At 38.8% G+C, this 25,668-nt stretch overlaps 2 protein-coding genes across 4 annotated transcripts in view; one reads left to right on the top strand and one right to left on the bottom strand.

Moving 5' to 3' along the window:
* The window catches only part of MSRA (methionine sulfoxide reductase A), a 423,682-nt gene extending 404,745 nt beyond the window's left edge, over positions 1-18,937 (bottom strand). Inside the window, exon 1 of one of the 3 annotated variants that reach the window (XM_055299897.1) lies at positions 18,919-18,937. Coding sequence is in view for 2 of the 3 variants with exons in the window: in XM_055299894.1 (XP_055155869.1) it covers positions 18,510-18,645 (136 nt within the window). In the remaining variant the exon portion in view is untranslated. Of the gene's footprint in view, positions 1-18,509; positions 18,836-18,918 lie in introns of those variants that run through there. The other 2 variants (XM_055299894.1, XM_055299893.1) reach the window with 2 other exon arrangements.
* A 6,506-nt stretch (positions 18,938-25,443) lies between these two features.
* On the top strand, positions 25,444-25,578 carry LOC129523199 (thymosin beta-4-like). The gene has a single exon (XM_055345810.1). The coding sequence runs from the start codon at positions 25,444-25,446 to the stop codon at positions 25,576-25,578; it is 135 nt and encodes a 44-aa protein (XP_055201785.1).
* The last annotated feature ends 90 nt before the right edge of the window (positions 25,579-25,668 follow it).

Below are 25,668 nucleotides of genomic sequence, written 5' to 3'. Positions count from 1 at the left end.
ACCAATGTTTAAAGAAATAACATCAAAGAACTTCTTAGAATGAAAAAAAAAAAGACAAAGGCTTCAGAATGACAGTTACCAGTGCTGAGCTGCATAATAATGTAGACAATTTTTAGAACCTCAAAATAAAGAATCCCAAAAGTTATCAGAAAAAAAATAATATTAACAATCAAGAATCTAATCCAAAGCAGACTTCTTATCAACCTCTCTAGAAACAAGAACTTCAGTGCTAAAAAACGAAACAGAACAAATCTTGAATGGAGATTTCTGTACCTAGCCAAATAAGCATTCAAATGTGAAAGTGAAATAAAGGAATTTTTCAGATATACAAACTTCCAGACAGAAAGCTTACCACCCTAGATCTTCTCTTAAAGAGACTACCACAAACTATATTTCACAAAAATAAAAATGGTATAAAGTATAAAAAGCAGTAATGGGCAAATTTTATTATATCTTCTTTATGATATTTAATATTGTATTATATTTACTTTATGTTTTTTACTAATTGGCCACTTTCTACATCAACAGATGTTTCTCTTTTTTTTTTTTTTAAGATTTTATTTATTTATTCATGAGAGACACAGAAAGAGAGAGAGAGAGAGGCAGAGACACAGGCAGAGGGAGAAGCAGGCTCCATGCAGGGAGCACGACATGGGACTTGATCCTGGGGTCTCCAGGATCACACCCTGGGCTGAAGGCGGCGCTAAAACACTGAGCCACCCGGGCTGCCCTCAACAGATGTTTCTATTGAAAAGTTATTCACAATAACCAAATTTGCCATTCATAGGAGTTTAGGGAGGGAGGCAGAGTGGAGAGAAATAAAATTATGATAACAGATTTAAAATATCGAAGGACTCTTAGATCATGGTTGGTTTCCTCCAATCCTCAGATAACAAACATACAAATGTCAATTGGAACAATTCTATATAGACAGTATGTAAGACTGCCATTAGTTTTTCTGGGCAATTGGTTCATTTACTCATTCATTTACTCACTCAATACTTATTATTCATCTAGTATTCACAAAACTCTATCCTAGGCCCTGAGAGGAACATAAGGATGAACCAAACCTAGATTCAGCTCCTAAAAGGTGCACAATTTCATGGCAGTGTCAGACATGAGCACAAGTAATTATGATGCAAAATATACATGCTATGAGACCACATAAAACACAAAATTGCAGAGATAGTAATGATTAATTTTAAGCTCAGGTATCATGTAAAATTAGTTCATATGCTGGTAAATAAACTTCAACAACCCCAATGAAATGACTTCTTTGTTGTCAAGATACATATACTATATTATTAATGATTTCTGATCAGCAGTATGGGAGATCAAATGTGGCAAAATATTACACCCACCCTGCCAAAGCAAAGCATAGAGTTTCACAACAATCCAGCAACTTTGGTTCTTGTTTATACAAACAATGAGGATTATTCAGATAATATAGGAGTTTTGTCATTGTTTTGGTTAGATTACTACTTTGTTATTGTTACAGTTACATTTTGCCATAATTAGCTAGGTTAAATACTAGTACAACTTAAATTCATCAGATTTAAGAGTCCTTTATCATCTTAAATTAAAAAATAAATTAAAATGTGCCCTCCTAATGCAGTACTGCTACTAAAAAAAAAATGGGCTGCAGGCTAAATTTGGCCCACAGGTCTATTTTGCCAACCTCCGGCTTATAGCAAAGGTGCTAAAACTTTTTTAGTCCAGTTCATCAAATGTAAGTGGGTAAAAATCAACCTTCAAGTTCTCAGAACAAACAATACCAATACCATAACCTGGCTGCCAAGCTGTATATAAAATCCAATCCAAATATACCAGCAAGCATCAAAGACTCATAGGATGTTTATACTTCATGGATAAGATGCTTACCATATGCCCACCTGCACCTCTAATTTCCCCCCAAAGTATACATCATCACTGAAGTTACATTCTTTTCATTTTCCATTCTGATCTGAACTCCTTACTTAAGATGACTTCAAGGCACTGCATAACCTAACACAAACTTTATTTCCTTTTGGCTAGATTTTACAAGGAAGGTATTCACAAGTTATTACCATACATTAACCACATGCCATAATTACTAAACACACCTATAGTACTACTGGAGCTAAATACTTAATAACTGATACAGAAGTTGTCTTTTTTTCATTTGTTCTAATAAATTATAGTACATACATACCATGGGATATTATGCAACCATTAAAAATATACAAATTTTTAGCAAACTAGGGAATTTAGCAAAGAGAGGAATTTCCTCCACCTGATAAAAGAATATGTACCAAAAAAAACCTACAGCTAACATGATAATTAATGATGAGAAATGAGATGCTTTTCCACCAAGATCAGAACAAGGCAAGGATGTCCCCTCTCACTACTGCTATTCAACATCATACTAGAAGTACTGGCTAATCCAATAAGAAAAGGAAAACATGGGATACAGAGTGGGAAGAAAGAAATAAAACTGTCTTTGTTCACAGATGAGATGACTGTGTAGAAAATCCCAAAGAATCAACAAATAAACAAACTCCTAGAACTAATAAGTGATTAAGGAAAGTTAAAGAATACAAGGTTAATATACAAAAGTTAACTGTTTTCTTACATGCCAGTGATAACCAATTGGAATTTGAAATTAAAAAAAATACCAAAAAAATTTTAAAATAAAAAAATACCATTTACATTAGCACTAAAAGAAATTAAACACTGAGGTATAAATCTAACCAAATATATTTGAGATCTATTTGAAAAAACTATAAAGTCGAAAGGAATTAAAGAAAATCTAAAACAAATGGAGAGTTATTCCATGTACATGGATAAGAAGACTCACTATTGTCAAATTGTTAGGTCTTCCTAATTTGATCTATAGATTCCATACAATCCCATCAAAATCCCATTATTTTGTAGATATTGACAAATTGATTCTAAAGTTTATATGGAGAGGCAGGGGGCAGCGAGAGTTGCCAATGCAATTGAAGAAAGCTGAAGCACTGAAACTACCCAACTTCAAGACTTACTATAAAGCTATATAATCAAGACAGTGTGGTATTGATTGGTATTGGTAAAAGAACAGACAAATGGAACAATGGAAATGAATAGCCCAAAAACTAACTCAAAATTTAAAATGCAAACCTATAAAACTTCTGCAAGGCAACATAGGAGAAAATTTAGGTGAACTTAGGTTTGGCAATGATTTTTTAGACACTACATCAAAGTGTAATCCATGAAAGAAAAAATTGATAAGTTAGACTTCATTAAAATTAAAATGTCTGCTCTGCAAAGGCACTGTCAAGAGCATAAGAAAACAAGCCACAGACTAGAAGAAAATATTTGCAAAAGACATCTGATAAAGGATTGTTCTCCCAAATAAAGAACACTTAAAACTCAACAATAAGAAAACAATCCAATTTAAAAATGAACAAAAGACAAGAATAGACACTTCACCAAAGAAGATATACAGATGGTAAATAAGCATTTGAAAATATGTTCACCATCATATGTCATTGGGGAATTGCAAATTAAAACAACAAGGTAGTACTGGATACCTACTAGAATGGCTAAAATCCAAAACAGTGACAACACCAAATGCTAACAAGGATGTAAAGTAACAGGAACTCCCATTCATTGGTGGTAAGAATGCAAAATGGTACAACCACTTTAGACTACAGTTTAGCAGTTTTTTTTTTAAAAAATGAAGCATACTCATACCACACAATCCAACAATTATGCTTCTTGGTATTTACCCAAAGAAATTAAAAACATGTCCACACAAAACTTGTATAAGAATGTTTATAGTAGGGACACCTGAGTGGCTCAGTGGTTAAGCATCTGCCTTCAGCTCAGGTCATGATCCCAGTGTTCTGGGATTGAGTACTGCATTGGACTCCATGAAGGAAGTCTGCTTCTCCCTCTGCTTATGTCTCTCTGCCTCTCTCACTGTGTCTCTCATGAATAAATAAATAAAATATTTTTTAAAAAAAAATGTTTATAGTAGCTTTATTCATAATTACTAAAACTTGGAAGCAACCAGTAGGTGAAAGGATAAATAAACTCATACAATGCAATATTATTCAGCACTGAAAAAGAAATGATCTATTGAAATATGGAGGAACCCGAAATGCATACTGCTAAGTGAAAGAAGCCAATCTGAAAAGGATACATACTGTATGATTCCATATAAGTGATATTTTGGGAAAAACAAAACTATGAAGGCAGTAAAAACAAGTGGTTGCCAGGGGTTCAGTAGGGAGGAAGAGATAAACAGGCAGAACACGGGGGGATTTTTAGAGCAGTCAGACTACTCTGTATGATACTTTAATGGCTGGATATACGTCACTATAGATTTGTCAAAACCCATAGAATATACAAAAATAAAAAATGAACTCTAATATGAAGCATGGACTTTAGTTAATAATAGTGTATCAATATTGGCTCATGGATTGTAACAAATGTACCACACTAACACTAAACATTAACAATAGGAGAAATTGGGTGGGGGGCATGTATATATGAGAATTCCCTGAATTTCCCACTGAGTTTTTCTACAAGCCTAAAACTGCTCAAGGCTATACAGTCTATTAATTTTTTAAAAAGAATATTTTAGGGATCCCTGGGTGGCACAGTGGTTTGGCGCCTGCCTTTGGCCCAGGGCGCGATCCTGGAGACCCGGGATCGAATCCCACGTCGGGCTCCCGGTGCATGGAGCCTGCTTCTCCCTCTGCCTGTGTCTCTGCCTCTCTCTCTCTCTCTCACTGTGTGCCTATCATAAATAAAAATAAAAATAAATAGAATTTAAAAAAAAGAATATTTTAAATATGGCAGCTACTTGGCGATATTTCCATGACATGCTAATAAATGAGAAGAGTGAAATGCAGAGAATGTGAGTTGGTCCATTTTTATTATACATCAACAATGTTTTGGACACTAGTTACTTTAGAAGTTGGGACAAGAGAATGAAAATAATTAAAAACTTACTGACAAATCAAGCTTTGAGCAAAAATATAAATTAAAGTCTGAGATTTAAGTAATCAAGGCCCTGAAGCAAGAAGAAGCTATCCTAGCATAAACTGGCTGGCCTCAAAAGGAGCCCACTCTGGGACAGTGAGAATAGCCCAGTACCAGATTCACTGGATAGAGAAACAGGAGACTCAGGGCAGAGATCTCGTTTCCTTTCTAATTAGTTTCATGTGACCATATGATGATAACAGTAGAGAATCCTCATTTTTAAAATTAAATCAATTTTGTTTGTCAACTATTCTACAAGTTCCAAAGCAAATATATAGAGAAAATGAACCCTAGACTTCAGCTTTTTAATGAGTCTCCTTATCCTAAGAAAGAAAATATTGTCAGGTTTGTCCTAACCAAAACAATTCAGTCCTAAGTTCCAGCAATGTATTAGTAGAAACCCCTTGGTTCATAGCTTGCCCCTGGAAATTCATATTTAAATTTATACAGCTTATTCCTTAAATCGGGTGTGGGTTGCCCCAAAACGACTGCAGCAAAGAGCAATATAATCTTATTCTCCCAACTCCTAATTTTCATCAGAAAATAGCCATTCCCTTTAATTTATTCCACTCAACAAAATAAATCCACAGAGCTTCATAGTAGGAACATAAGCCTGAAGAAGGAAAAAAAATTATTTTTCAGTTTCTTAAAATAAAAAGTTATCTGCAAGGGGCTCCTCAAACCTTTTTTTTTTTTTTTTTTTACATTCAGAGGCAGTTGGATGCAGTTTCCACTCTTGGAGGTATGCGGTCTCCCAGCAACCTGCCTCCGGTTGTCAGGGAGAGCCCCCGCCTGAGCTCGGGCCCTTATCAGGCCCACTGCAGTCCTTGGTGGGGGGAGTGAGGAGCTCCGTGCGGCATTTCTACAAGCCAGTGCACACAACTCGCTGTGCAAGGAATGCTAAGTGGGCAGCTAGGAACTCTGGGGACCAGCAGGAGTTGCTGCAGAGAGCTGACTGCTCGATGACGTAGCTCTTTATGAATTGGCTCTTAAGAAGAGATAAGGAAACAGAGGTTTTCAGCAATGCAGTGTTTTCTCCGGGGCTCGATTTGACAGCTGGCTACTCCATTCTGCAAACTCTAACATGGTTTTCTTTTCATCTGCTAACGATGGTACATTCAGGATTTTTTACTGTAGCTTTCATTTTCTCCAGCTGGAAAGCTATGAATTCCCTCACAGTATTTCATTTTCATGACTCTTGCCTTTTGGGTAAAATCTGTTAAAATATCAATTTTTTTTTTTAGTTGGACAAAGAATACATTTTGGCCTCATGTGAACAATGTTTCTTCTTAATTTTTCACACTGCATTTGACCTAAGCAAAGTATAAATTACCTAACAGCAAACTACAAATAAAAATAATCAAAGGCAAAATATGAAAAAGTTACAGAAGAAAATTCAACACTAATGTTATTACTTTGCCATGGTAACATTTTCAAAAGAATTCATTTTCTATATATGCTCTGGGAAGACATTCAATGTTTCTCAATTCTATCCTTCATTTTTTAAAAATGTAATGATAATATATTCATTGGAACATATTGTAACTGCATTTCTTCCAGTTTCACTATTACCAGTCTTTCTTACATTATAATGCAAATTTAATACACATACTCAACAACAAGCTAGTGGATCAGAAATACACCCTGCTGAGAAACACTGTAGATATGCTCACACAAAATCATACAAAAGCCCTACAGAAATATAAGAAACCGTGTCTTTCTTTATGAAGGACAATAACCTTATTTGACCTTTCATAAGAGACTCAGCTTATAGAACAGATCCCAGCTAACCCAGAGGATATGGTGGTCTTTGGTCAAGGTACAATCAAGCATCAGGTATTATTAAAAAAATAAAACAAGACAATTGGCTCAAAATGGAGTCGCTTCTCTGAAGCCCCACATCACCAAACCAAGACTTAACTTTGTTACAGTTTTGGCTCTCCCAGAAATGAAATTCTAAACTAGTCAATCAGGAATTGCCTGATCAACCCTAACTAATCTGCCATTGCCTAGGGGAACATATCCTTGCAATAACCAACCTGCTGTTTTGCCTAGTATAACTTCCTTGTTCCCATTACCTTTGGCCTATAAAAAAGTCCTTCATTTTTGTACAAGCTCCTTGGAGCTCCTATCTTCTAGATTGGACGCTGCCCAATTCAAGTCAACTTTTGTTCAACTAAACTCTTTAAAAAATTAATATGCATCAGTTTATCCTTTAACAGGATCATGAGTCAAATAGTCAAGTATTTCGCCAAATGGGAAGAGCACTTTGATAGGATATCCAGGAGAAAAAGACCAGAAAACCAAGCAGCAGCTTAGTCACTGTAACCCAAGACCTCTATCCATGCCAGCAGGGCACCATAACCAGAATAAAAGTTCAGGAACCACCAGAAAGAAAAATAGCAATCACTGAGCTCCAGATATATTAAAGGAACTCAACTTTCACCTCCTTGAGGAGACACAGTACAATCAAAGGGCACAACCAGGCCCCAAAGCTGTAGCTCCACAACAAATTCTTAAGAGCAGTCAAAGTGGAAACCACCCCCAGAAAGCAGCATGGAAGGGGAAGAACTCAGTTGAGCCTGCTTGAAAGACCCAGAAGACTGAGATAGGCTGTGAGGATGAAAGCAAACAACTTTGAAGGAAGGAACTAAGAGCTGGGAGTGGGGGTGGGGGATGGGGGGCAGAGATCAGGAACACTGAGGTTAGCAGCAAGGTAGAGGAAGTTTCTAACTCCAGGATGAAGAGTGTCATCATGTCAGCTAAATGCAACAGAAGTTACTCAACTCAGAAGACTGCAATCTATCAGTAGAAGGGAGGAGAGGGAAAGGACAAAAGCAGGGAAGGAATGTATTCTGGTTTTAAAACCAGCAGTTCCTGCCAAGGAGATGTCTAGCTAGGTAGGTGTTTGCTGGATAGCCCCATGTGCAAGGCAGCTTGAGTGGGTTGGGAGCTGAGGACCTGTGCAGAAGCCCCCAAGTCATCCTGAAGTTATATAATTATACTAAGATTTCCTCCTACGGGTGGAGCTTCCTGCCATTTTTTGAACAATGTATGCACTAGCATATTGACATGCTAGGCATAAGCAGTTTAACCAAAGTACCTAAGTAACAAAATATGTATAAGTTCCTTAATGTATATGAAAGCTCCCTGCCCCCACCCCCAATACACTGAATAAGAGCTCGTTGGGGCCCACCTCTCAGAGCTCATGATATAATATGATACAGTCATTCCACAAATATTTATCATCAGCCTACTGTGTTCCAGGCACAATAAATAAGACAGCTCCTGCCCTTCTGCAGTTTTGCAATCTAGTACTACATTTTCACAAGACATTAGATACTGGATTCTCTCAAACAAATTGGGAATTTATGATGGAAGAGAGATGAAAGAACAGGATACAGAGGATCAACAACTTTCACTCATCGTGCATTGACACTCCGAATCCATCTTTTGCAGAATTCAGTCTTTCATACTTCACCAGAGTTTGAAGATTTGGGCTGGTGCAAAAGGACAGGGCCAGCCAGCTGCTACGGCATGGGAAGGGTCCTGGACATCTTCCAAGGCAGCAGGGGTGATGGTTGGCAAGACACTGGGGGCTATGAAGGGGCAGACCAAGCCTAGCAAAAAGGCCTCCACTCTGTTCTTGATGAGGGTGTGGAGGCTACTGGCTCTCTGGGGACCCATGTCACAGGCTGATATCTCCTCACCCAACCAGCTTCCCATTTCTCACCTCAGCTGTCTTCACTCTCCTCCCTCCCCCAGCTGAAGCAGGGGCTTGCTATCACCCCGATCTGGAAGGAAGCAGGGCAGGACTATGCTGGGCAGGATGGCTCTTTCCCAATCACTGCTGCAGATTTCTAGCAAGTCCCTGCCTAGAGATTTAAAGATGAGGGGCTCCTCATCGCTCAACCTGGCCAACAGAAAAGTTTACTACTGGTGACAAGAGTAGTTAAGAAGAAAGTCTGAAATCAGCCCAAATCTATCACCATAGTGAAAAAATGATCTAGAATATATACCCCAGGGACAAAAGATCAACTATGTTAGCTTTTCTGTGTCACACTGGTCATACAATGGTCTCACAAAAAGACCACCTTCAACCAGCATTAGCCATATTTTACTCGATATCCACAAATCATAACTGAGTGCCTGATGTAGGCAGTATCATCTGCAGAGTACTATAGACTAAAGGATAAAACAGTGTGGACCATGCCCAGCCCCTCCCTTCAAGGAGTGAAAGACAGCTCCTCCCTCTGGACGGCCATCTTTCAAGGGAACTCCCTCTCATATGAGGAGAAAAGACATAGACTTAACAATCTGGGTAGCAACACGACATCTAAGTAAGAATGCAAGATCCAAAAGGAGGATTCATGAAATAGTATATAATTATTTGTCCAAAAGAAAAGAAAGGGATCTCTTAAGTTGGAGTGAAAAGGTTTGTATTTATAGGAGAAATGGAATCCAATCAGGGCAAGTTTTGAGGAAGAGGCAGGGTAAGAACATATGGAAAAAATATTTTACCTAGGCAAGCATTTAATAAGCATTTAATGAATGACAAAATGAAACACTTCCAAGTGGGCATGTGAAACCCACTTGGGTAGAATCACATGAGCAACTTCAGAGGCAAAACACTGAAATATATGTTAGCCAGAGGATAGGGTTCTATAGGGGCACAGCAGGAAGAAAGGCTGGGAAGATAAGGATCAGATCATGGGGGGTATGGAATACCCTTATATACCCAGGGACTTCAGGGAAATACTCAAGGTTCTAAAACAGAGGGTAAAATAAAGAGCTTCAGACAAGATGCAAAGAAGAGAAATAATAGTTCTATGTCCTCCAATTTAGAAATTAATCACACATTGGGGAAAATTTTTCTAAAAGGAAAATTGTTTTCTATCATTTTCTTTTAAAAGTCTATGTACATCACTCAAAATAAAAGAAATACACATAATGCTTTCTACATAATAGTGGAAGGAATTTGTCCCCAAAGATCTTTTCTTTGTATAAATGATGCCACCACAATTGATGCTTCAATAAAAATGAATATTTATGAAATGTAAAATGACTTGGGTTAACTTATTCCAATTTCACCCTCTAAATTTAGATTTTTTAAATCACGCCAAAATGTAGATTTTGATTACAAAAGCAAGTTGAGGAAGAAAAGGGACTTACTTGACAAGAAAAAGAGAGCAAAATTTAAAAAAGAAAAAGAACTTGAAATAGGGATGACAAAAGATGATAGAAAGGTGGTCAATTAAACTAAATACCACAGAAAGAGATCATCCTCATACCAGAGTTATTTAACTCAATATTGCAGTCACATTACAAGAATCAAGTTACAAGAAAGCATGAAGGAAAAGTCTCCCACTTGTGTGTCCCATCCATCTTCAGTTCACTGCACAGCCCTCTCGCCAGCTATTAGCTTCTTAGCCATCCTTTCAAAGTTTCTTTGTGCATACATCTTATTATTTTCCTCCCTGTTCACACAAAAATTAGCATACCATATAACACTGTTCTGACCTTGCTTTTTTCATGTAACACTATATCTTGGCAATCTCTCTATACCCATTCATATAGATTTTGCACGTTCTTTTTTACAGCTGCATATTCCATTGTGAGGACGAACCACAATTTATTTAACTAGCCCCTATTGATGGGCATTTGGGTTGTTTCCAATATTTGGCTACTGCAAACAAAGCTGCAGTGAATAACCTGGTATAGTCATCATTTGGCATGCGTGCAAGTGTATCTGTAGTATAAATTCCCAGAATTGAATTCCTGGGTCAAAAGGTATATGCATTTAAATTTTTTATAGATATTGCCAAATTGCCTTCCATAAGAGTGGAGCCAATTTACACTCTCGCCAGCAATGTACAAGAGTGCCTTTTTCCTTAAGGATTTACCAACAGAGTGTACCATCAAAGTTCTGGAGTTTTGCCAATCTGAAAAATGAAAAATGGTGTTTGCATCCTCCTCATTATAAGTGAGGTTGAGCACCCCTTTATATAAGAGCCAATTGTACTTGCTTTTCTTTAAACTATCTGTTCATAACCTCTGCCTATTTTTCTAATGGATGTTGGTGTTTTCTTATTAATTTCTAGGAGCTTCTCATATATTAGGGAGAATAGTCCTTTACTTATAAGTTGCAAATACTTACCCCAGTCTGTCTTTTGAATTTGCTTACCGTAATTTTTGCCATGAGAAGACTTTTACTTTGATGTTATCTAATTTATCAATTTTTTAAGTCTTCTGATTTTCAAGTCAAAGTAGAAAGGCTTTCCTCATCCTAAGATTATAAAGGAATTCTCCCTTTCTCACACTTAAATTGTTTCATTTTTACATGTAACCAAATGGAAAAACAGCAGAGTACAGTAGTTAAGATCACAAACTCTAGAGCCCAACTGCCCACATTCATGTCCTAGCTCCACCACTTATTAGCTATATGACCTTAGATAAGTCACCTAACCCATATGGACCTAGCATCCACATCAATAAATGAGATTAATAATAATTACTATCTCGCAAGGTCACTGTGAGGTTTAAATGTCTTAGTAAATGTAAAGTAATTACTAGAGTGCCTGACATACACTACACACTCAATAAGCATGAGCTATTATCATCAAACATCTGTTTGGGAACTTACCCTGGTTTACAATGTAGAGTACAGATCCAACTTTTTTTTTCCATACAGCTATCCAGTTGTCCCATAACCATTTATTATTGAATATTCCATCTTTTCCCCACTGATTCGAGATATCACCTGTATGTTATACTACATTCCCATATATATTTAAGAATTTCTGATTTTTCTATTCTGTCCCATTGACCTGCCTATTAATGGACCAGTATCACACTGATTAAAAATTTTTTTAAAGATCTTTTTTATCTATTCATGAGAGACAGGGAGAGAGGCAGTAACACAGGCTGTGGGAGAAGTAGACTCTCTGTGGGGAGTCCAATGTGGGATTTGATCCTCAACCTCTGGGATCTTGCCCTGAGCCCCCCAGGAGTCCCCACACTGATTAAATTATTAAGCTTCACTTTTATTATGTGGTAGGGCTAGCTGACCCTCTTTGCTCGTCTTTGGAAGTTACCATAACTCTTCCTGTTTATTTTTCCATATGAATTTTCTAATTAGTGTGTCTGTTCTAGAATAAAACAAAAAAATTTAGTATTTTAATTAAAACCATGTTACCTTTATATATTAACTTATAGGGAGAATATGATATATGTTTCCTGTTCAGTCTTCCTATCCAAGAACCTGGTATATCTCACCATTTGGGCAAGTCTTCTTGTGTGTCCTTCATAGTGTTTTAAAGTTTTCCTCACATAGGTCCTGCATATTTCTTGCCAAGTTTATTCATAAATTTTAATTTTTTGGTTGCTGCTTTCTTCCATTATATTTCCTAACAAGTTGTTTTCATAGAGTAAAGCTACTGGTTGTTGTCAGGTAAGTACATTCCTATTAATTCTCTTGGATTTTCTAGGTATATAATCTCATGATCTGCAAACTAGTGGCAGTTTTACCTTCTCTTTTCCAATTTGTACATCTCTAATTGCCTTCTCCTATCTGACTACATTAGCTACCATTTACAAAACAATATTTAATAATGAATCACTTAGAGTAGGCCTAGTCATGCTTTGATCCACTTTAGGCAGCTTTGGAAGAGCTGCACATTAAAAAAAGTTTGAAGGTTTGAATCTCACCTTCTTGCAAAGTAGATATGTACTAGGCCACAGTTTATAAAAAGATGAAAATTTTCTCAACACCAAGAAAAAAAAAAGCAATAATCCAATTTAAAATCAGGTACAAGACACAAATGGGCATTTCTCCAAAGAAGACATACAGATGGTCAACAGACACATGAAAAGATGTTCAACATCACTCATCATCAGGGAAACGCAAATCAAAACCACAATGAGATACCACCTCACATCTATTAGAATGGCTAAAATCAAAAACACAAGAAACAACAAGTGTTGGTGAAGATGTGGAGAAAAAGGAACCCTCATGTGGGAATGCAAACTGGTATAGTCACTGTGGAAAACAGTCTGGAGAGTCCTCAAAAAATTAGAAATAAGGGCGCCTGGGTGGCTTAGTTGGTTAAGCATCCAACTCTTGATTTTGGCTTAGGTCATGATCTCAGGGTTGTGAGATCAAAGCCAACTGGGCATGGAGTCTGCTTAAGATTCCCCTCTCCCTCTGTCCCTCCTACCCCCACCCTCTCTTAATGAAAAAAAAAATAGAAATAGAATTACCATATGCTACGGGTATTTACCTAAATTTTCTTTGGGTAATGAAACCACCAATTCAAAAACATATATATAGCACTATGTTTATCGCAGCATTATGTACAGTAGTCAAATTTTATGGTAGGTGGGAGGGATGGGTAAAATAGGTGAAGGGGATTAAGAATACACTTATCTTGATGAGTACTGAGAAATGTACAGAATTGTTGAATAACTATATTGTATACCTGAAACTAACCTATCACTGTACACTGTATGTTAACTATACTAGAATTAAAATAAATTTCTTTAAAATTTTTTAATTAAATAAAAAATTTTAAGATAAAAATTTTCTTAAGAACACACAAAAGATTAAAGTTAAGATGATAACCCTTAACAACAGATACTTTTGTTAAAGTATCTGGTAAGGGGGGATCCCTGGGTGGCTCAGCAGTTTAGCGCCTGCCTTCAACCCAGGGCGTGATCCTGGAGTCCCAGGATCACATCCCACAACAGGCTCCCTGCATGGAGCCTGCTTCAGGCTGCATGGAGCCCTCTGCCTGTGTCTCTGCCTCTCTCTCTCTCTCTCTCTCTCTCTCCCTGTCTCTTATGAATGAATAAATAAAATCTTTAAAAAAATGTTTTAAAAAAAAGTATCTGGTAATGGGTACAACTGCTACTAGAATGAGCAAAAGTAGGCCATCTCCACATATTTTCTTGATTGGGACTTCAGTGGAAATTTCTGCGTTTCTTCATTAAGCATGATGTTGAGCTTCGGACAGAAACAGATTTATTATATCATGTTAAGGAAGTAGTCATCTCTAAGTGTTATTATCCCCAATAGCTGTTAAATGTAATCAAACAAGTTTTTAGCATCCAGAAGTCAGTTACACCATTTTTCTTTTTAGATCAATTAAATGATGAATTATAGTAATAGATTTCCTAATACTGACCGATCCTTGCATTCTGGGACTAAATTCCATTTCTGGATTCTGTTTACTCATATTTATTTAGCAATTTTTCATCAATATAAGTGAGACAGGTCTGTAGTTTTCTTTTTTGTGCAATTTTTATCAGATTTGGTTTCAATATTACACTTGCTTCTTAAAAATAATTTGACAATTCTTTCAGTTTAAATAATATTGGAATTTTCTGCTCTTTAAATATTCAGTAGAAATCCCCTGTAAAATTGTCTAAACATGATGCTTGGAGAGGAGACAACTCATTGACCTCATTTCCTCTCTAAAAATCATTGTTTCCTAAACAGAATGGGATCTTTCTCATATCAGTACAGGTCAATTATATTTTCCTAAAAATTATCTATTCCATCTAAGTTTTCAAATTTATTTTCAAAGAGTTAAATAGTCTCTTACATTCTTTAAATGTTCTACTCCTCCTTCTCAGTTATTATTTTGTGTATTTGTACTTTCTTCCCTTTTTATCAGATAGCTACAGTTAATAAATAAAAACAATAAATTTTATTGTTATATTTCAATTCTCAAGGAGCCACCTTTTGGATTACTCATATTGTTCTACCATTTTTCTATTTGTATTTAAAGTTCTTAAAAGAGTACACTGTGAGCAGGTGTTCTACATCGCTTCCTCTCTCAAAAAAAAAAAAAGACCCACAGTAATACAATACAACCCACTATCTAAGAATATAAAGGCAAAATAGCAGAGCTTAAACATGAGCTGTCAATGTTATCCTGAATATCTCCAAATCCCAAACACCTGATCAAAAAAAGATTAGCAATATTTCCAAAACGCAAAAAAAAAAAAAAAAAGTGCCATACGAAATAAAAACTGAGCTTTTACAGTAATTAATTCACTGGAAATAAGATTAGTTCTAACTATAATAAACTTACATTTTAACAACACAGAAGGCACTCTGAAGTTTTAATTATAAGCCTTTCACTTCCTGCCTATCTCTAGCAATTAATTGCCCACCAATTCAGTTCAACAAGCATGAATTCCACTTTTCCCCCCAGTCCCAAAGTTCTCTGAATACTGTTTAGAGCCAGGCACTGAAACAGAGAGAGACCACCTTCCACATATAAGATAGGGCAAACTGCTTGTGTGCCCTGCCAGCCAGTGCTGTCCAGACCCACCACTAACCTGAACAGTGTATGCTTCAAATGAGACGGTCTAGTCCAAGTTTAGTTGTTAACCAATCACCCAAAATAGGACTATTCATCTTTTCATCCACTATAGGTAGCCTGAGAAAAATTAAACACTAAAAAAGTCTGAAGGATTCAATCTTAAATCTACTACTAGGCCACAGTTTATAAATAGGTGTAAGTTTCCTTACAAATACAAAAAGAGGTAGGATTAAAGCTAAAATGTTAACTCTTCACACCAAAAGTATCTGGTAATAGAACACAAAGACAGAACCTAGTACTAGACTGAACCAAAGACACAAAACAGGCCTTATCGTGTAAAACCAAAAGGTGATGTTTTGTCACAGAACTTTTGAAAGTCAAGGTACAATTAACAACAGACACAGAGTAATAAAGAGAAGTAAAGGGCTGGTAGACTGGAGGTTGGGATAGAGATAAATTTGACTTTCAAAACAATAAGTCCATAAGCTTCAAGCTTACAGCCACCAACACCTACCAAGGAGGTAATGCTGTCCACTTCTGGGACCAGTCAGAACCTTTAGCAACCTGTCAAGGCAGGAGTTGTACCATGAGTGTGATTGGAAAGGCCACAATCTAAAACTGAAATTATTTGGGGAGGAAAAGAGTTGCAACAGCTGAGCAATAAGGACATATGCACTGCATATGCATATGCATTGTAGGCTTGGCCCTACACCAAAAAAAAAAGCCGTTTACTGGTCCGGATACAGAGATGTACACATGGCTATATAAAAAGACAGAACCTGGAAGAGAGCCAAACCCTGAGATTTTTCCATTAGAGTTACTAGGTGGATGTGACAAATAAATCATTGGCTCGTTTCTGCCATGTTGCTTTATCTTTCATCAAAAATGTCATTTATGTATCAGGTAATTGATTGGGAAGACTTTGATTAAGCAGAACTAAATTTTAGTTGAAGGTGATCTTGAACCAGTTTGCAAATCTGATTAAGATTTTTGTGTTCATTTGTTTGTTTCTTAGACGTCTAGGAGGTATATCAAAGAGACTGTAGTAGGAAAAGAGGAAGTTTAGTACAAGCTGGGGATGTTCACCATTGAAAAAGGATTGCCTTTAAATACCCATTTATGAACACTGGGTTGTAAAAAGAATTTTTTTATTATTTTATTTATTTGACAGAGAGCACAAGCAGGAGGAGCAGGAGAGGGAAAAGCAGAGTCCCCACTGAGCAGGACCCTACGATCAAGACCTGAGCTGAAGGCAGAGAGTCAACAAACTGAGCTACCCAGGTGGCCCAAGAGAATTTATTTTTAAAATAAAGTTTAAAACTCATTCTCCGAATTTGAGTCAAAAATATAACAAACTTTGGGATGCCTGGGTTGCTCAGCAGTTGAGCATCTGCCTTTGGCTCAGGGCCTGATCTGGGTTGAGTCCCGCATTCGGGTCCCTGCATGAAGCCTGCTTCTCCCTCTACCCATGTCTCTGCCTCTCTCTCTCTCTCTCTCTGTGTGTGTGTGTGTGTGTGTGTGTGTGTGCGTGTCTCTCAGGAATAAATAAATAAATAAATAAATAAATAAATAAATAAATAAATAAATAAATAAATAAATAATCTCTCTATCTATCTATCTATCTTTTGGGGCAGCCCGGGTAGCTCAGCGGTTTAGCACAGGCTTCAGCCCAGGGCCTGATCCTGGAGACCCGGGATCGAGTCCCACGTCAGGCTCCCTGCATGGAGCCTGTTTTTCTCCCTCTGCCTCTGCCTGTGCCTGTGCCTCCCTCTCTCTGTGTGTGTGTCTCTCATGAATGAATAAATAAATAGAATCAATAAATAAGTAAATAAATAAATAAATATTTTTTAAAAATAAATACACTTTTTGGGCTGATCATGAGTTGGAGTTGAAGGCAGAGGAGCAGAGGAAGTAGAAGTGCTAATGCAGATGGAGAAACAAGTCACACCGCTTCAGTTTCCAAACTGCCCCAGGTCCAAAAAACCTCTACCTTTTCAAATCTCATGCTGATACTGAATATTGCGTGTGATGTGCACACCCGCATCATGGCCTCCTCCTATAACTCAATAATTCTTTAAGGAAAAGAGAAAGAATTCCTAGGAATTTTTAAGTAGAGGATTTATCATGGCATTGAGCTATATGTACAAGACTAAGCACCATATAACCCTCCGGCAGCTCTGAGGCTGTGCTTTACAAACTATGGAGTGCATTAGAATCACCCAGTTGGGTTTGTTTAAAAACACTTCGAGAAGCCCTGCACCAAGGTAATGGTAATGGTCGCTTGGCTGGTGGACCTGGGCTGTCTTCGCTCTGCTACCGGTTTGCGACAGAAACTGACGTTTAAGCTTTAGGAGAATAACTTTTAGGGTAATGGGCACCCAAAGCATGTGATCATTTTTCTGGCTTTTTTTTTTTTTTTTTTTTTACTGCACTTTCCAAAAGTAATCGTATGAGATTAGAAAATTATTTTTAAGCTGGTAAAGCAGTGCTCTAAAGCCGACCCCTCCGACACTGATAGACACCCGCAGGCCCGCGAGCGCGGGGTCAAGGGCAACTCCTGCCGGGCGGTCAGTGGAGGGTTAACGCAATCCTAAGGATAATTTTTGCAAACGGCACGGTGGACGGAGACACAACTTCAAAACTGCAGTGTCCATCGTTGTGCACCATCCCGCTGCTTCCAGCAACAACACACGGCGGCAGCGTCGCCGCAAGGGCCCGGCATCCCAGCGGACCGCACACGGGAGAAGTATTAGCGGAGGCGCAGGAGCCGGCGCTGAGCGCGCACACACCTGCGAGAAAGAGCGGGAGTCGGGTCTGCGCTTTTCCTACCCAAAGTTTGGAGCCGCCGGGGCACTTGCACTCTAGGTGAGCGACACCAACACACTAGATTCCGTCAAAGTGCTACCTGCAGCTTTAGGGTGTGAGAAGCCAAACAAAGGAAAAGCTGCGCCCCCCGCCCCCCCCCCCACACACACACACACGCGCGCGCGCGCGCGCCACCTCCTCCCCTCGCGGAGCCCCTCCGCGCCTGCGCAGACCCCAGCCGAACTCTCGGCCCGAGGCCCGCGCTCCGCTCTCCTCCGGGCGGGCGGGGGACGCGCAGCCGCCGGCGCTGACGCGCATGCGCCCCAGGCCGATGACCGCGCCTTCCGCGCGTGCCAGGGTCCTTACCCGCCACCGGGATCGGCTCCTTCCGGCCCGGCAGGGCCTCCTGGGGGCTGACGAGCTTAGAGGCGGAGTCGCCCATTCTCGGGCCCGGAAAGAGCCTGTGGAAGAGCCGGCTCGCCTTCCGGGTGGCTGAGAGCATGGGCGGGCCGCCGGCCGAGGGTCCGCCGAGCCGCACGGCGGGGTCGAGGGCTGAGCGGGCGCCCGGCGGCGGGACCGGCGTGCACTGGGCGGCGCTGCGGCTGCGGGTCCGCGGAGGCCGCGTGCGCTGCGGGCCGTGGCAGCTGCTGCCCCCGGAATAGAGACCTAAGGCTCGGGCCCGAGCGGCAGGAACGGAGGGCGTGTTCTCGCCGGGGGGGGGGGGGGGCGGCGGGGGGCGGGACCCGGCGGGGGGTGCTCGGCCCTGGGTACTTACATCAGTCAGCAAGTACTTCTGGGCCGGCTTCAGTACGAAGTTCCCAGGCGGAGGACAGATGTGCTAACTGCGGCAACCAAGTACGTGAAGCAGCAGAGGCCAAAAGTCAAAAATACCGCCCAGCCTTCGATTTTAAAGTGTGTTGCCTCCTCAACAGCCTTAGCACTTGCTCAGGCTGCCCGGTAAGGTAGAAGACCACCTGCTCTACAGGCAACTGGAATGTGTTGTTTTTTGGGTTTTTTTTTTTGTTTCCCACTCGAAGCCATTACAGCGATAAATTATCCAAAAGTTGAGTATCCCAAATAAAAACAAGCACAACTTTTTCAAAAACAGGGAAGATGACTCAAAATGATGTTTTCGGTACACGCACACATACGTACACGCTAATAGACCCATTTTGCAGGTAGGAAAACAGAAGGCCCGTTAACGCAGCCTCTAGGAATTTAATGGTGCTGTTGAGTCAGTCGTTTTCTCAAATCGTGGGAGATGACGTTTGTTCCTGTGACAAAATTTCGACCCAATACAGTAAGGTGGGTAGAGCCAGATGGGTGACTTGAGTGTTACATGTGTGAAATTTTGGTTTCGCGCAAACGTTCCCCCGGAATGGGCAAATAGTCTCATGAGAGAAGGAACTTCAGATGAGCACCCCCAGATATGAGAGTTTGACCCAGCTGAGTTACCCTTTTGTTTTAATGTGGTCTGGACTACAATAGAAGGACGGAGGACTGGCCCTGCTATACTGTAGAATATGGTCAGACATGTAACACTAAGCTTAAAGTTTTTATTTTGTAATTTTAGATTTCCTCTGGCGGTTTTTACTTTTATTTGTTTTTGCTATGAGATCATACAAAGTAGTTTCTACAGGCCTCTCTAAAAACACTCCCAAGGTGTCCCTTCTCCGTTTGGTCGCTGAGAAAATAAGATCATTTTTCCATCAGAGGGAATATTCTGTGTGTGTGTGTGTGTGTGTGTGTGTGTGTGTGTGTGTGTGTGTGTTTTGATTATTGCCTTTTCGTACATATTGATTTTCTATGTTTTGTGGTTGATTATATGAAATTAAACATGTTAGAAATAACAGCAACTAAGAGCTGAAGGATTTTTCATGTCACAAAGTGCTCATAAAAAAACTAAGTGAAAAAGCACAACAGAGGGACAGTATGTGTATATATACTGTGTAGTATATACAAAAATGCATGTATTGCCACTTGTATACCCACTGAAGAAAGACTAGAAAAAAAATTAAAATAATGATTGCAGTTTTTTGTTCAAGGTAATGGTCTTCACTTTATTTTGTTTCAGATTTTCACTTTCTTAAAATGTTCTACATTGTTACAGTGTTCTCAAGTGTTCCAATGCCTATGTTACTTACTTTACAAAAAAAAAAAAAAAAAACTTTTAAAAGAGGAGTACCTTGATTTATTTCAAAGCTCCCTGCCCCCCCCCCATAAAGCAGGAGTTTCTTACCTCTTTTACCAGAATAGTTGCAAGAAAAGTTGCGCTAAGGTAGGTAGGTATGTTGGTTGGTTGGTTGGTTGGTTGAAAGGGAAAATTAAATATTCCAGCCTTCAATGATGCCATTTTCACCACCAGGACTTCCTTTTCTTGAGACTCTCCTAATCCCTTCTGAGCTCCACACTGAGAGTCTTTTTTTGTCCATATTTCCCAGTAGGCACACACTGCTCTGATTTGTTATTTTTGTGATTGTGCAGTGGTTTTAAACAAATTCTAACAATGTATGTTGTTTAGGAGGCAGTCTAAGCATCCTCTTAGATATGAAAAAGACCCAAAATACAGCAGTTTAAACAAAATAGAAGTTCATTTCTCTTTTACATACAATCTAAAAGTAGGTAGTTAAATGCTGACAGGACCATGTCTTTCCTTCCATAATATCTCATACTGAATTGGCTTACATTAAGTGTCCAGTGGTCACTATTGGCTTAATTGAGCCAAAACCCTGACTTAGATTAGCAAAAGTTTCTTTTCCATTTGTTCAAGAATGGCTCTTCCTTGGCTTAGAGACGAGAATACTATTTGGAATATTATATTCCAAATTTAGGCCTAGGTTTTAGTTGGGATACAGATTAGCTTGCCTTAACAGAGACCCAAAGATACTATATATGAAACAAGATACTTTTTTTTTAATTGAAGCATAGTTGACATACAATGTTACATGAGTTTCAGACCTACCAGTTAACAAATCTAGTTATGCTCACAAGTGTACCACCATCTGTCACCTGTAATACTATTACAGTACCATTGACTATATTCTCCATGTTATGTCTTTTATCCTTATGACTTATTCATTCCATCCCTAGAAGTCTGTGCCTTCCACTCCCCCTCAACCATTTTGCCCATCACCCACCTTTCTCCTCTCACAACCATCAGTTTGTTCTCTGCATTTATGCATATCTGAAACAAGATAGTTTTGTTTTTTTCTGGTCCAGAGGTAAGTGGTTCAAGACTGGTAGGTCCAGAGGTAAGTGGTTCAAGACTGGTAGGTCAGTGCTTCTATCCTTATACATAACCTCCATCCCAGAACCTGCCATCACATCTGTATCTTAGCCCAGCAAAATGGTAGAAAGGGAAGGGGTATACATCTCAGCGCTACTGAGATGTATAGCACTATTCATTCCATTGACCTGATTACAGGCATAACCGCATCTAACTAGAAGGTGGGAGATAAAGTTCTCTAGCTGGACAACCACGTTTCCAGCTAATACTCAACAGTTCTAGTAATAAAAGGAGATGAGAATGTACATTGGTGGACAACTCTGTCACAGTCCACTCCTCTGATCCCCGAGGTTTTTATATATGCCCATCTTCTAACAGAACACACCCTATTCCAAAGGAAGAAGCACTAAATTTCTAAGTAGTTATTTGTAGCTGGCTCTTACATTCATGGTTTGAAGATGTGCAGTACTTTACAAGTCTGGATATAGTTCTTCATGACACAGTGACCTACTAAGAAAAGATGAGGTATGTGCTCTCCTCTCCCACATACCTGGTGAGGTAGAAATTTGAAAAATTATTTGGAAAAAGAATGGGGGGAAAGTAGTCACTGGTCCAAAGCCTAGCAAAATGTTGCAAAAGAGAAACTTTACAGATTACCCAAGTGGTGAAGTAAATTCTTGGTTAGACCCCATTTCTGCTTTCCAGAAGGAATTCATCTGCTTGCTGCATTTGAAGTTACTGGCTTTACCCTCTGGAAGGTTCTTCTCCATGATCCTCCATAATTGTATCTGAAGAGTATGTTAACAAGCATGCCTTCCTGGAAGGCTGCACATCTTTTTGTTCCCAGTTTCTTACTGGAACTATGCATTACTTCAGGATCAAATGCATAGAGGTATCAGCAAGCTAGACTTGTAGTTTTTTGTCAATTCCACTTGGAAAGAAACTGGAAATATTTCTGGTTTATTCGTTCTTTTACAATTCCTTGTACAAATAACCACAGCTAAAGACCTCAACTAGTCATATTTCTTATGCCTAATTACTCTTCATTTTGATGTACTAGGCTCTGTTTGTCCCATCTATCCTGTATCTATTAACTTAATTACAGTGCCCTTGCAGCCAGCAAAAACAGCAGGTTTGGTTGGAAAGGCATTCCCCTTAATATGATCTTCACTGCTTGCCTTCCATACTTGGCTTCCATCATCTGGCAGACTACACTTTGCTAATGGCCTTTGAGAAGGGCTTTGGGTTGCAGTTTTATCTTCTGCTATTGGGAGTATAATGACTTTTGGCTTATCAAAATTAGAAGGCCCTAAATAACCACCCTCAATCAGTTTGTATTGCAGACTGCAGGCAGAGAACTCCAATCTTAGCTGAGCTTTATTTCCCTTCATCTCTTAAAATGGCTAGCTTCTACCTGAGTTCATCTTCAGCAAAAGACTTTGCTGAAGGAGGCAGGCAACAGCAATACTCTCTCATTGGTCAGAGAATCATCCTTCTGACCATTTTCCCTATAGTTACAAATTTAAAGAGCATGTGTTTGGCCTTCCAAGGTATTGAGTTAGCAATTTTCTCAAATGTTTTATGCCATCCTAAGAAGGATCACCAGCTTTTCAGCCTGTACTATCTGTGTCCTTGTCTGCTGCCTGCTGTTAAACAAATGCCATATAGTTTAGGTTAATATTATGAAATCTACAGAAAAATTGCTGGAATTAATATGTTGGTTTAGCAACACTTTAGGATACTAGACCTATATACAAACATTTATTGTGCTACTATATATGAGAGCAAAAAATGGAAATTGGAGTTTTAAAAACATCATTTAAAATAGCATCCAAGGGCAGCCCGGGTGGCTCAGTGGTTTGGCGCTGCCTTCAGCCCAGGGCGTGATCCTGAAGACCCGGGATCGAGTCCCACATCAGGCTCCCTGCATGGAGCCTGCTTCTCCCTCTGCCTCTCTCTCTCTCTCATTCTCTGTGTGTGTGTGTGTGTGTGTGTGTGCCTCTCATGAATAAATAAAATTTTAAAAAAATAAAATACCATCCAAAAAAATATTAAGTATTTAGAGATAAACCTAACTAAAGATGTGTTAGACCTGTACATCAAAACCCACAAAACAATGCTAAGAGAAATCTTAAAAGATCTAAATAAATGCAGAGATATACCATATTCATGGATCAGAAGGCTCAGCATCTAAATATTGTTAAAATGCATTTCTCCCAAAATTGATGCATAGTTTTGATGAAACCCTGATGAAAATCTCACAGATATTTTTCTAGCAATTGCCAAGCTGATTATAAAACTCAAGTGCAAATGCAAAGGACCTAGAGTAGCCAAAAACTGAGGAGTCCACCTCCAGGCCAAAATCCTACATGTCATCTTTTAGGCCCAATCATAAGCAATTACAAAAGCTTTTCCCAAAGGGTCTCATAAGGGAAAGCTGCCCTCCTCACACTTGGTGCTATTAGGAGTATAGCACAGGCAATTAATGAACTGCAGTCTCATGGAGGGAATTGCAATCAGACTTAGGCCTCACCCTACAAAAGCCATAGTCATAATCATATCTGCATTTCTAGCTCAGCCATCTCCATTTGAAAGGCTTTTTGAGAGATTTCTTCCTCTCCACACCCTACCCACCCTCCATATAAAAGGAAACTTTTGTTCAGTGCTCTTCAGCAGAGAGACAATTTCCCCCACTTGTCCTGCATGTCATCTCACTGACCCTTGTACCCAATGTTATTCCATGGGGGTAAAAATGGAACAGGAGCCAGCATTTTCCATTTTGGCCTCTTACCTACAGTATTACAGTAAATGAATAAATATTTGATTGTTACTTTCAATTTTGTTTGTTATCCTAATTGACCATCCCAACACCTGACAATTAGGCACAAAAAATATGAAAAAGAGCAAAGCTAGAAGAGTTTCACTACCTGAGTTGAAGACTTATTACAAGCTACAATAGCCAGGAAAGTGTGATATTGGCCACAAGAGGCAAATCAATTAATAGAACAAAATAGAGAGTCTCAAAATAAATGTACATATATATATTAGATTAATTTTCAGTCAAGGTGCAAAGGTTATGACTTCTGAATGTTTAAAAGAAAACATAGAAGAAAACCTTTATGACCTTAAAGTAGGCAAAATTTCTTAGATATGACACAAAATGTGTGCTACATAAAAAGAAAACTGATCAATTACATTTTTATCAAAACTAAGAACTCTGTTCTTCACAAGATACTCTTAAGGGAATAAAAATATAGCTCCAGGTGGCCAGAAAATATTTACAAATCATATATATATATATATATATATATATATATATATATTTACAAATGTTTGTAAATATATATATTAAATATATATATACTTAATATATATTTGTAAAGATATATATATCCCTCAATATATAACCCTCAAAATTTAATAATAAGAAATAGCACATTTTAAATGAGCAAAACGAGCAAAAACAGACACTTCAAGTAAGATAAATGGATTGCAAACATGCACATTTAAAAAAAAACTCAGCAATATTAGTCATTAGGGAAATGCAAATAAAAACCACAATAAAATGCCACTACACACTCACCAGAATGGTTATAATTTAAAAAGACTGACCAGGGCAGCCTCGGTGGCTTAGTGTTTTAGTGCTGCTGTCAACCGGGGGTGTGATCCTGGGGACCCAGGATCGAGTCCCACATTGGGCTCCCTGCATGGAGCCTGCTTCTCCCTCTGCCTGTGTCTCTGCCTCTCTCCCTCTCCCTCTCTCTCTCTCTCTCTCTGTCTCTCATGAATAAATAAAATATTTTTTAATTAAAAAAAATAAAAGACTGACCATATCAAGTGTTGATGAGGATGTGGAGGAACTGGAACTCTCATACACTGTGGTAATGATCCAAAATTATATAATCACTTTGGAAAACAGTTTATCAGTTTCTTAAGTTGTTAACCCCTCACCCGCCATATGATCCAACTATTTCATATAAAAGCATGGGTCCCATTCAGCAGCAACCACTGCGCAGGCCGCATCACTCCTCTCTCCAGCTCACTCGTGCGCCTCACTCTGCTTCCTCTGCAACAATGTCTGACAAACCCGATATGGCTGGGATTGAGAAATTCCATAAATCGAAATTGAAGAAGACAGAAACGCAAGAGAAAAATTCACTGCCTTCAAAAGAAACAATTGAACAGGAGAAGCAAGCAGGTGAATGGTAATGAGGCGTGCGCTGCCAATATGCACTGTACATTCTACAAGCACTGTCTTCTCTTTTTTTTTAATTGGAGTTCAATTTGCCAACATTAAGC

Source organism: Nyctereutes procyonoides, unplaced genomic scaffold, assembly GCF_905146905.1.
Source record: "Nyctereutes procyonoides isolate TBG_1078 unplaced genomic scaffold, NYPRO_anot_genome, whole genome shotgun sequence".
In the NCBI taxonomy this organism is placed as follows: domain Eukaryota; kingdom Metazoa; phylum Chordata; class Mammalia; order Carnivora; family Canidae; genus Nyctereutes; species Nyctereutes procyonoides.
This window is presented reverse-complemented; position numbering and strand designations above follow the sequence as displayed.

What these genes read in the sequence shown, in the direction of transcription:
- LOC129523199 (XM_055345810.1), top strand. Translation starts at nt 25,444, where the DNA reads ATGTCTGACAAACCCGATATGGCTGGGATTGAGAAATTCCATAAATCG.